Below are 12,247 nucleotides of genomic sequence, written 5' to 3'. Positions count from 1 at the left end.
TTACACATTGCATTAACACCAATTGTGTTCATTCTGAGTTCATTATGAATGATTACTCTGAATTCCAAAGGAATTAATAATAATCATTAGCCATTTGCAGTGGAGGGCTGTTGAATTGCTGTTGAATACAGCTGTATTAAGAATTTACAGGTTTTCCTGATCAAGTTTCATTCTGAAAGAATCATTAAGGGTAAGTTTCTTTTCATTGGAGAGCTCCTGCTTTTATTCTGAGTCTGTAGTCCTTGTTCAACTGCATTCCAGTTTTAAAAGCACTTCAAAGGCAGTCACTCAACCTTGTTCATTCACTAATGGAATTACTTTCCTTATCTCCGTTTTGTCTTTGAGCGTACATCAGTTGGCTTTATACAACACTTCTGAAAGGTTAATAAACTTTAAAGCATGTTGGGAGACATTCAAGGGCAGAGTAACTCCAACATGACAAAAAGAATGTAAAGGCGTTATATTTATGACTGTGTGGCAAGTAAATTCTGAAAGTAAAGATATCCTTGGCCTTTGATTTTGTTCCTGAGTTGTCCCTCCTGTTCCCACTAGCATTTGAAAACTCAGCTGTTTTGCATATCAGAGATAACTGACTTGAGACACAGAGGGAATGAACTGCTTGCTTTAGATGAACTTTTCCTTTGGGTATCGGCTTTCATGAGAGTTTTACTTCTCTTGAAAACTTACTCATGCTAAACATCTACAGCAGCCACATTTTCAACTCGTGTGATCCTAATAAACTAACATCCTAATAAACTAACACACAGCCTTTCTGTATAACTTCTCATTGTGATTAATAGTTTGATTCTTTCCCAAAGTCCTGGCCGCTCAAATCTGAGGTTTGCTGTGTGCTGATGTTAGATCAGTGATTCAGAAAAGTTTCTAAGATAGATGAGCTTGATTGTGAATGCAAGTCTTGTGGTTTTTTGTTTTGTTTTGGTTTTCTACTTTGTCAGACAAATTCAATGTAAAAAGCCTGTGTATACCACTTCCTTGCCTTCTGTCTGCTCTGTTTAAGCACACACACCCTTGTTTATGTTTCTGTGACAGTTGTATCTACTCAGATTTCATAGATGCCAATCTGTCACAAATAACATTTGCACATAAATTTAGATTCATTAGATTGTTCTGAAGTTATAGCTTCACTTTAGGCGATTCTGACTGAATTTAGGGGAGCCAGCATTTATTCTGTGACCCTTTTCTGGTTCAGGCAGAATTTTTTTCTGTTTGTTTTAAGCAGTCAGAGAATGAGGAGACTGGGGTCAGCTGTGGCACCAGGCCGGTTACGAACCCTGTTGTGTTGTAACCGAAGACCGGGCCCTACATGGATGAGGCAGAGCTCCTCCCTTGGCAGACAGGCCTTGGGAGCTGGCCACCAGATGGCACGATCTTCTATAGAATAATTTTGTGACCTCCATAAAGAACAGCTGTTCATCCCTCCATTGAAAATGGTAGTGCCAGGTACAATGAAGTTCATAAAGTTTTAAGAGTTGTTTTCAGCTTTTTACACCTGAAGCTTTTTATTGTTTTGTTTTTCTCCATTATAACTCCTGTATCGTGCCTTCCCTTTTCATCTTTGAATATGAACAGGAAAACACCCTTTCTTTTTCCATTGATCTCAGATATTGTTGTTAATTCAGTTGCATTTCAAATCAATTTTGTTAAGTAGAAGCATAGCATACACAAGGATGTTTGCATCAGTAGTAGTTGGAATGGACTAAGTACATAATGAAGTGTTCATGTACTATGAAAAAGACATAGGTGATTTTCTTTTATTTTTTTTTTTCACTGGGTCATTCTGCACCATTTTGCTCAGTGCCCAGCCCACCAAAGATGAAGTACTGCTGTAGAGGTATGCAGAAGTAACACTGAAAGCTCAGCTCTGAAGAGGCAAGAAAACCATGAATATTGTAAATATACTGTAAGGTCATTAAATGAATACAGTTTTTAACTGACACCGAAGAGAGAGGAACTTGATTAACTAACCTTAGCAGTTGTGAAAGCGACCATAACCAATTAAAGTCAGAGGGTCTCCGTCCCTTTATTCTTGGAATAAACATTATACAGATTCACAATCTGAAAGTCTATGTAATGATATTCTGAATTTTCCAGTACTCTCCTGAATTTTGTTAGTTTTTACAACAAAAAGACATCAATTAAAGGGAGAGTTTATTTCAGAATAAGTGAACAGAAAATGGATGAAAATTCACTATGCGCATTAAAGTTCATCTGCAGAGACAGGTACAGAAATTTGCTCAAAACTTGTTCTAAACTGTTCTGATTCCAAACACCCGGGCAGAGTAAGCACAGCTACTAACACCACGTACTTTTATTTTTATTTAGATGTGGAGATTTGTAACATATGCTGCAGCTTGCAGGTGTGGTGTAGTGTACAACTCTTTGGAGGTGAATAAACTGAATAAACTTAGAGTGACCAACCCAGTCAAGCAGCTGCTCACCTGTAATTCACTGTACTACATGCTGGCTCTATTCCTCCCCCATTCCCAGTGCAGGCAAGCTCTGTTTCAGAGTTGTGTAGCTGTCAGCATTTTTATATCACATCACAAGATAGTCATCAGTGTAATTTAATCTTTATAAAGAGGGAGAATGTAAAAGCTCAAGTACTGTTCCTATAATCTAGTTATCTTTTTTCTGTTTGACAGAGTTGTACCATTTTCTTTATCCAGTTTGATCTATCCTTCAAGGTCCATGTGGCATTACAGCACCAATGGTATTGGCCCTTAATAAGTTGAGTGTAAACAGGCGGGTTTATGGCTTGGGTTCATTTACCTTTTTCACGGTTATGTATGTCTCTCGAAAGCATTGAGAGCCTGGTACAAGACGGAGGCCTTCATTTCTGAGCTAACCTGAGGACAGTGTCTATCAGTGGTTCCCAGTCCCAGAAAGCACAGTTGGTGCTGGACATTGGTCACCTTTTAGTATACAGAGCATGTAGAGCCATGAGCAGAGTGTGTCATGAACCAGACACTTACACAGCCAGCCATGCAAGGCAGCAAGAAACGCTTGTTCACAGCCCGTCAGTGGAACAACTGTAGAACTTCCTGGGTGACTGTGTGAAAGTAATTGGATGTCCAGAGCTCTCCTTGTCTGCTTCTAGTGACTTGTTTGTTGTAAGAATGTTTAAATTTAAGTGCCATTTCTTGGACATTGGGTTTATGCACGGACTTAGAATTTCTTGCTGTGTCATCCATTGCATACATTATATGCTCTGACAGGTCACTTCTTTTTTCTTTGTGTTTCAGCCTGCTCAAGTATGTAGTAGAGTTGGTGATACCTTTCCATAAATGATACTTTGGAATTTGTGATGGAGTGAATAGTAATTTCACTTGTTTTTTTTTTTGTTTTTTTTTTTTTTTATTTTTTCCTTTGTTTTGCCTCTATTAATGGCACAGAGTTTACACTGTTGAGCTTAACCAGTGCCTACTAAGCTTTACTATGGCAATAAGAACAGAGGATTTTGTGTGCAACCACTTCATTGTTTTCTGTGCTGATGCCATGCTACTTCATCTACTGAAGGCCTAGGAATCTGGACCTAGTTGTTAAAGGAAATTTCTTTCTCAGTTGTCTGCTCCTGAACAAGGTTGAGATTGAGGTGAAGGAGTTGTAATTAAAAGAAAATGTGTCAAATGTAGTTTCAGAACAGACAGAATCCTTTGGCAGACACTTGAAAATCAGCACTAAGGTAGCACTCATTGCAAAGCAAGTTTCTGCTTCTTTCCTGAACCTTTTGAATTTGTAAGTGATACACACACACACACATACACACACACATAAACAAGAAAACGGTTAAGTTCTTTCCTCCCACACCCCTGTGTTTTGAATTCAGATCGCAGACCAGGGAGAACATTCACTGAGGAAAGGTATATGGCTCCCTTCTATTTCAAGTGGGGAGACATCCTTTTAATTGCAAGCAGACAGCAGATGGTATGGCTTTTGTGGTGTCACGAACTCCAGCACAATACAGTCAGCCGCTGCACAGCGTGGTACGATTTAAAGCTGAGTGAACGTGGGGGGAGTGACGGGTTAGGGGTGGGAAGGCAATAATTCTGAGGACATTTGTTCCGTTTTTATTTTACAAATTGACCATGATTTTTTTATGTTTCCCTTTTGTTCCCTTTCTGCATCTGTTCTAGAAAACTGATTTCCCACGAAGAGCGCACGCCAAAACAAATAGTTTTGAAAGGATTGTTGTCAACTTCAAAAAACACACCTCTGTACTAAAGTTTATAAATTACTCTCTCAGACCTCAGAAGAGGAAGTAGGTGGGGGAGAAAAATAGAAATATAAGTTTCCAAGCAATAAACACAAGGCAAGATCTCTTCTAGTCCACAGTCATAAGATTCTTTTCAATTAGAAGTGCCCTTTACACCTGATTCAGCCTTTTAACCCACTGGCCAATGTATTGTTCTGGTATCCTCTCACTTTGCCTCTGTAAGGAAAAGTTTCAGAACTGCAAAGATTTTCCTAAGACAGGAGATGTTTTTCTATTCAAACCTCAGGTACCTTGTGTCTTCCAATGCTATCACACTGTTAGCACATAAATCCTTGGAAGGTTTTTGTTCAGACTGTTGGTCTGTGTCACTGGTCTGTGGAGCAATGCCAATGCACAGCAGCTGGGATTTCCTACCCTGCTCCTGCATGCATTCTAAATTACCCAATAAACTCTGACTTTGAGCATCTTACACAAATCAGAACTCTAATTCTGCATTTCCCAAGTAAGTATATGTTTCTAAAACATTTGTGCTTTGTGCAAACATTCACTAAGCAATATCAAGCACTATTTGTTTTCTGATGTTAAAAAAGATACAGGAACATGGTGCCATCTATCAACACATCCAATGTACTTTATATCCAAGTAATGTAATATGTTTCACAATTCTTTTTTTCCATGAGGGGATAAGGAATGTGATAAGGAATAATGATGTGGAACTGGAGTAATTTACACAGAATTGTGTCTGAGCAGAACTACTTAGGAATCTGTGCAGCTTGTTTCCTATGTTCATAGATATGCTAATACAAGATATGCTTCCAAATACAGCAGGGTTGTGATCTAAGGACACTGCTTTGAAGGTATTTTCTCTCTGTTTATCATAACTTATTTTGCCATTATTTCACTGTCCCTGCAAAATCAATCGGATATTTAAAGTAAATATGCATCACCTTCTTTAAATATGCACAAAACCTGAAATCCATCTTTTGCCCTTGATTTCTGCTGATCTCCAGATCAATTCAGGATCTTTTATTGAATTATGATCTTCATTTTCATATAGGTCAATAGCATCCGTGTTAATGACTCACTTAGATCATAAAAGTACATTTCCAAGGGGTGTGACTACAGGTGGGCTGAACAGCTTGTCTGGCTTATAAAAACAGGTCCTCAGGCCAGCTGCACTTACCCATTCTTCTTTGTTCCAGCAGCTATTCTGCTCTAGCAGCCACATCTGCAGGGCAACATGGCATTCACAGGCAAATACGAATTCGAAAGTGATGAGAACTATGATGACTTTGTGAAGAAGATTAGTAAGTATATCTTGGGTGAGCCTTAAAGGTTTTAAATTAGCTAGAAATACTTGTTTAAATAAAGCAATTTATTGAAAATGTGTTGAGATCAACAGGAGATAGAACTGGTTGGAGTGCTCCACACTTCAGCAAGTGTGCAACTTCACACTTCTCATTCTTATTAAGAACAAGAAGCACTGTTATCTGCAGGAAATAGTCCAGTTGTACAGAAGTTGTTATTCCTTTTCAGTGGCAGCAGAATGAAGGGCAAAGACATTTGCAGTATAATGACAATTAGAACAATTTTTTTCTGTCCTGGGTATTCATTAGTGAAAGTGTAAATTTTAAGTATGAAAAATACTTGTCAGTCTTATACTGGACCAGGTTTCTTTGAAGCATTTCAGAAAAACTGTGTAAGCTGTGTCTGAGATCACTCCTGGGAAATCCCTTAGGAACGCTATGATCTGTGTGCATAAATTCAGTTCTTGTATTCCTTTGTTTAAAAAGCAAATGCAAATAGTAAGTAGGTATGCACAGCTGTATGGCAGAGGCAGAAATTCATTCACATGAAATTCCATGTATCTGCATGTGTAGCCTAAGTAGAGAGATGCAGACATTTATATATTCCTTCTACCTGCACCTTTATTATATATCATTCCTAAGGGAAAAGAAATCAAGACCAAAACCTATCATTTTAGCAAATGCATTGATTGCCTTGTATTTTTCTTTATATCACTAATTGAAATAAAGAAACAAAAACACAAATCAGATACTCAGACATGAATGTCTGAGAACAAACATCCCAGTAGCATGCTTTACTTCAAACGCAGCTGATAAGACATTTGATTTGATAAACTGTATTTTTCTATTTATTAAGGTCTCCCCGCTGACAAGATCGAACTGGGAAGGAATTGCAAAATAGTCACTGAGGTGGTGCAGAATGGAAATGATTTCACCTGGTCTCAGCATTTCCCAGGAGGACACACCACAACTAATTCATTCACTATAGACAAGGAAGCAGACATGGAGACAATGGGTGGTAAAAAGTTCAAGGTATATTAACTTAGCCCTTGAGTTCTGTGCAGTCTCGGTTGTTGTTTTTCAATATAGAATGAAAATCAAATATGACTCGGATACATTTCCCTTAACCTGTTAATTCATCTATCATAGCCTGGACATCATATGTATTTTTTCCCTGTTTCTTGTTGTCCTAGCAAAATATCTAAATCTAGAACTGCATTTTGATGAGGGCTGGAGCTTCAAAACTATTAACTAGTAAAGAATGATGAAAAAGTGAAGAGCATCTACTCTTGTCATGACTCAAGCAATCTTAGTGCCCATTAAAACTGTAATGAGCTGGCTCCCAGCTGTCCTTGTTGTCCAGCACCATACAAAGGAAGCACACCCTGACAGCAGTGCTGTGGTCCTTAGCCTGACTGTAGTGTTCAGTCTTTGAAGCTGCCTTAAACTATGTAAGGACTATGTAAAGTGAATGTAAATAAATCTCTGTGTACCATCCTTGATATTGGAAGTACAGATCCACTTGCAACTGGAGCAGTCTCTAGAGATAAGGTTGTACAACCTGATCTGCACCTGACCTGGACAAAATTTTGATATCTACATAAAATGGTTGCTTTAATACCTTATTCATTTCTCACCTATTTTAACGGATAGTTTCAGATGACTAAATTCAGCATTAACCCTACAACAGATTAATAGGTAAATGCTTTATATTGAAGAGATAGGAAAATGATCAATTGCATTGAGCAGCTCTGACAAAATAATAGCAATAACATTGCATGATTTCTGGAACGCTTTTTCAGTCATACCATTCTAATTATACGGGGGAGAAAAAGAACATTTGTCTTTGGTTGTGAGAAACCTTTTTGAAGCCTAACGTATGGAACAAAATGTAGTTCTACTTAGTCTACTTTACAGTTTTGAAGTATTACAAATACTGCCTTTCTTTTGGCCTTAGGATCTTCAGCAGTCCAAATCCTGCTAAGTATCTAAAGCCAGAGGCAGTATAAACGACTCTCAGCAGTGAAACCCCTGCCTTTTAGCAGTCACTAAACAGTACCTAAATTAGTAAGACTGTTTCCTTGTATCTAGTTAAAAAAAAACAAAAACAGCCCATTTTTCATTTTGCAGTTTTTTTCCCTTCTAGGTATGATTAACTCATCCATCTATTACTACTGCATAGTAGGTTGACTTTCTATGTAAACAAGACTCATTTTGTCATCCAGTTATGTAGCTAGTTCTACAGAGCTGGTTTTGGCAGTCAGCTGAACTGCTGCGGAACTTGTGATCTTAGATTAGTGTCCTGCATAATTCTTCCATGCGGAAATAGCTGTGAGAATGATAGTCCACTTGGTAGAGACTTTCAAAGATCATCTACTCCAATGGCCTGACCAGGGCTAACCAAAAGTTAATGCATGTTGTTGAGGGCACTGTCCAAATGCTTCTCGAGTAGAGAGCCATGAGACATCAACCACCCCTTTGGGAAACCTGTGTCAATGTTCGACTGCTCACACTACAGAAATTTTTCCTGACGTTCTGTCTGAACCTCTGGCTGATGCAGCCATGTGCTGTTCCCTGTTTTCTTCAATTGGTTACCAGGGAGAAGAGACTGGAACCTCTCTCCATTTCCTCTTTTCAGGAATTTATCGAACACAAAGCAGCTGGCACAGATCATAGTATGAAGGTGTGACTGCAAACTGTACAGTCAGTTCATCCATACTTGATCTCGGTGAACTCTAGCACAGTTGAAGTTATGAAACTTAGGATCTAGAGTGAAGAATTGATATCACTAGCTCACAGTCACTTTTCTGCTATTTGCAGCCAGCTGTTTACAATCTGAGAACAGTACTTTAAAAGTAATTACACTTTTTAGTTCACTGTTGTTACAGTCAGAAAGGTCAACACGGTGGAAGGATGATACAGGAGTCCAGAAGCAAAGGGACTAGAGAAAATGGAATGGTTTTACAAAGAAAAAGTGCTCACCTGTCTCTGAAGATCTTGGCTTGCAGGAAAGACTCCACAAGGGAGGGATCTCCAATCAGATACCCTTCCCCAGCAGCAGTCAGGCCTCTTTTAAAAAGAGGTCTAAGAAAGATGCAGCCAGGCTGCAGCCCTTCCAGTCACACAGCTGAATTGCCTTCACCTGTGCTCCCAGGGCTGACCTGGTTCTTTCCCTGGGTGCTCAATCAGTGGTTCAGTCTGTGACTCAACAGTTACCATACAACTGTCAAAACAAAAGAACCACAAAAAGTGTTTATGACTGAGAATATAGTCTGTAATAAGATCACTTTTAGAGCTATGGATGAATAATGTCCATGCCTTATTTGTAAGTATGAAACTTAAAGGTATTGTTAGTTGAACATTTTTCTATTTAAATTGTGAATATTTACATTTAGGAACTAAAGCACAAAGATTTTAGTCTTATTGAAGAATCTGTGAATGTAATAGATGAATTTTTCTTCTTTTAAAGGAAAAACTTCAAACACGATGTATGTATCATAACTGATAATAGAAATGCCAGTAAGCTCAGGGACCATTAAATCTCTGTCTGTTACAGGCAACTGTTAAAATGGAAGGTGGAAAAATAGTAGCTGAATTTCCCAACTATCGTCATACTGTAGAGATTTCTGGAGGAAAGCTTGTAGAGGTGAGTTCTCAAGTGTCCAGACTATTTTGGTTAGGACTGCAGGTCTTATTATTATTATTTAAGTTTTGAGTTCAGAAAAACACATCCAAATAAGCAATGCAAAACTGTTTATTAACTTTCTCCTTTCTAGATAATCTCTTAAAATTCTAATCCAAAATTCATGGAATAAACTTTTAGTTATATATTTTGTGTCTTGTATCATATACACAGATACACAGTTTCATAACTGTAATAGACTGGAGTGTTCAGCTTGAGGTATTCCTGAGTTGCTGTTTTTTTATTGACTGTATTCAGTCAATAAGCATATGCTTACAGAATAGAAAATAATATGTAAAGTTTTTCACCTGCTACTTGAACTATGTTTGTTCGTACAAAATGTCATTGACTTTATTTTTTAAAATGTCAATATGTTATAACTTCTCACAGCATTTCTGTAGGACCCTAGTCTATTTTTCAGTCTTACTCCTAGAACAAAAATGTTGGAAGAGCTTATATTATGAATAGTGTCCTATTTTATCATTGAAGTCACATGGCAGTGGTAAATCTTGATTTGACTCTCAAAAGGCTTCTTGATTTGTGGCTTCTCTCTGTGTCAGCTACATACATCTGCATATTTTAACTTTGAGTAATAGTAACTTACAATAGAAAATAAAATGATGTTGTTACTCAGTTATTGCTTTCGGAGAACAACTGTCTAAAATCCTGATACCAACTTGGTGTTGGTGATAGCCAAGTCTACCACTGCAATAACTCAGAGCAGTCTAAACTATTTAGCTTATTGTTTATGTATGTTCTACTAAAGGGTAAATCTGCTTCAGTAAGTGGCAGGTTCCATGTGTAAGCTAATAGGTCTTTCTGTTTGTGACACTGAAGCTTTAAGAACCCTGTTCAACCAAGTTTTGGTGTGTTCTTTATTCCAGATCTCCACTTGTGCTGGAGTAGTCTACAAGAGAACCAGCAAAAAGATTGCTTAAAAAAAAAAAAAAAAAAAAAAAAGTCAGTCTTATGGTACACTCAAAAATAAGCAGCAATACAAATAAAAACAATTCTGATCTATTCTGATCTAGTTTGCTCTTCCTTTCTCTTTGCTTCACAAATGAATGAGTGTTATACCACTGATGCTTATTAACTTCCTAAAGAAAAATAAACTGGCATTTATTTATACTGAAGCAACACCACTATTTCAGGATATAATAATAAATACTTGGCATATTCAAATGTTGTTCACCACACACTTGATGGAAGCTCCATCCAGCTTCTGTCTAGACATCATCAAAGCGTAAGACCTGAGGAACATCTGTTGCTTTTTTACTGATTAGAAAGCAGAAATTGAGAAGCTTTAAAAATTAGACCCACTTTCACACTGCTCTCATGGTTACTTTGTTCTCATCAACATCTCTTGTTGATCCAAATTCTTCAGGGATAGTTGCAGGAAAATTTGGAATCTTACTTCTTCACCACAATCCAGTTTACAAAGAACACATGAAAATCTGTTCTCTTAAACACAGAAGGAATTTGATAAAACAGTTTTTGAATGCGCTGTTCCAAGTAATTTCTGGCCAACATCTGGTCCACAAAGATTTCTCTTTTCAGACTTCCACTCTGAAGTCATTTTTTCCAGCTGTCATTTCTTCTGGATCCATCTAGCTGCTTGCTCTCACCCTTTGTTAATTAATAACAAGACAGGGCATGTGGCTTGTGTACACAAAAGTTCATTTTCTAATTTCTCTCTTGTTCATGACTGACAATCCTAATCATTTCAGGTATCTTGCAGTCAAAAAATGTTCTTAATTGCTTTTATATTTTTCATCTTAACTGAGATTACTAATGTTTCCTATCTGCATTAATTTACTCAAAATAGGCTACACACAGCTTATGACCAGGTGTTGCTCAGTTAATTACTCATTTTGCATTGAAGGCAACTCATAATGCTGAACCCCTAATTAGAAAAACATCTGTCAACTCCAAAACCTCTCAATCTTAAAGGAGTCTTTTGGTACATGCAGCAAACAAATCTACTGCATTAACAAATCATTTCTTTCCAATTCAGCCTCTTCAGTCATATGGAAGAGGTATCACTCATTTCTTCTTCCCTCAACAAGAACACTCCATTTAGATTTCACACCCTTGCTACCTCGCTGCAATATGGATGGGGTAGAAAGCAATACTAAGCATAAATCAAACAAATAAAAGCAAAAAAGAGAGAGCTGCAAAGTTGACCCATAAAAGCAGGTCCTCTGGAGCACACAGGCATTTTGCCACTTGCATAGGTAGCTGCCCAAAAGCCTTGTGCTGTCGACCCTGCTGGATGGTCCTTTGATAGACAGTGAATAAATGATTTCGATTCTTAGCATCCATTGATGTTAATTTTGCTTTTAAAAGGAAATAATAGAGCCATCAGAATTGGACAATAAAGCTCTTATTTTGAACTTCATAACATTTGTGCAGGGAAAGCAAGCAACCCCTCTCACAGTCATACAGAATGACTGGAAATATCATTATTAGAAACTTCCACTGAAATATGAACATTAAAATTGCAATACTTCAGATTGATCAAGCAGACAAACAGTTTTGTTAAGCAGAACTGCCTGCAACAGAGATAATGGAAAGCTTATTAAGATTCTTATATTCACCAGTAAATCGGCGTCATTTTTATCAGAGTAATTGGGTTCCTGTGAAGGTTGGAGTGGGTTAGGATGGAGGAGGTAAAACAGTTATTTTGATAACTTAATGATTGAAAGTCCTTGGATTCGTAAGGAAAAAAAAAAAAGTGAAATGTCATCTGTATACCAAATTAACATCACATTTTAACTGATAAGTAATAATGAATTGGCAGTCATTAAAAATTTTGAACAATATAATGAAAACCATAAATCAGAAATATTTCTGCAGTTAATGGTTCCAGGTATATGCAGTATATGAAGACTATTACTAAGAAACTAAGTACAAGAGGCACAGTGCTATTTTCCTCTGACTATGAGAAGGGTTGGTTTTTTGTTTTGTTTTTTTTTGGTTAACTGGATGTCTGTGCTCAAGGAAATCAGGCACATGCAGCAATCA

The 12,247-nt window shown here is 37.5% G+C and overlaps 1 protein-coding gene across 1 annotated transcript; it reads left to right on the top strand.

The window, feature by feature from the left end:
- Nucleotides 1–5,407: 5,407 nt before the first annotated feature.
- On the top strand, nucleotides 5,408–10,249 carry FABP6 (fatty acid binding protein 6). Its single transcript, XM_042826688.1, has 4 exons — nucleotides 5,408–5,541; nucleotides 6,398–6,573; nucleotides 9,098–9,187; nucleotides 10,108–10,249. Exons 1-4 carry the CDS (start codon nucleotides 5,475–5,477, stop codon nucleotides 10,159–10,161), a joined length of 387 nt encoding a protein of 128 aa, XP_042682622.1. The 5' UTR covers nucleotides 5,408–5,474; the 3' UTR covers nucleotides 10,162–10,249.
- Nucleotides 10,250–12,247: the final 1,998 nt, after the last annotated feature.

The sequence above is a fragment of the Centrocercus urophasianus genome, unplaced genomic scaffold (assembly GCF_019232065.1).
Source record: "Centrocercus urophasianus isolate 14NV4802_14NV808 unplaced genomic scaffold, USGS_Curo_1.0 seq_26, whole genome shotgun sequence".
Classification (NCBI taxonomy): Eukaryota; Metazoa; Chordata; class Aves; order Galliformes; family Phasianidae; genus Centrocercus; species Centrocercus urophasianus.
The sequence above is the reverse complement of the archived record's forward strand: the minus strand, read 5'-3'. Positions and strand labels throughout refer to the sequence as shown.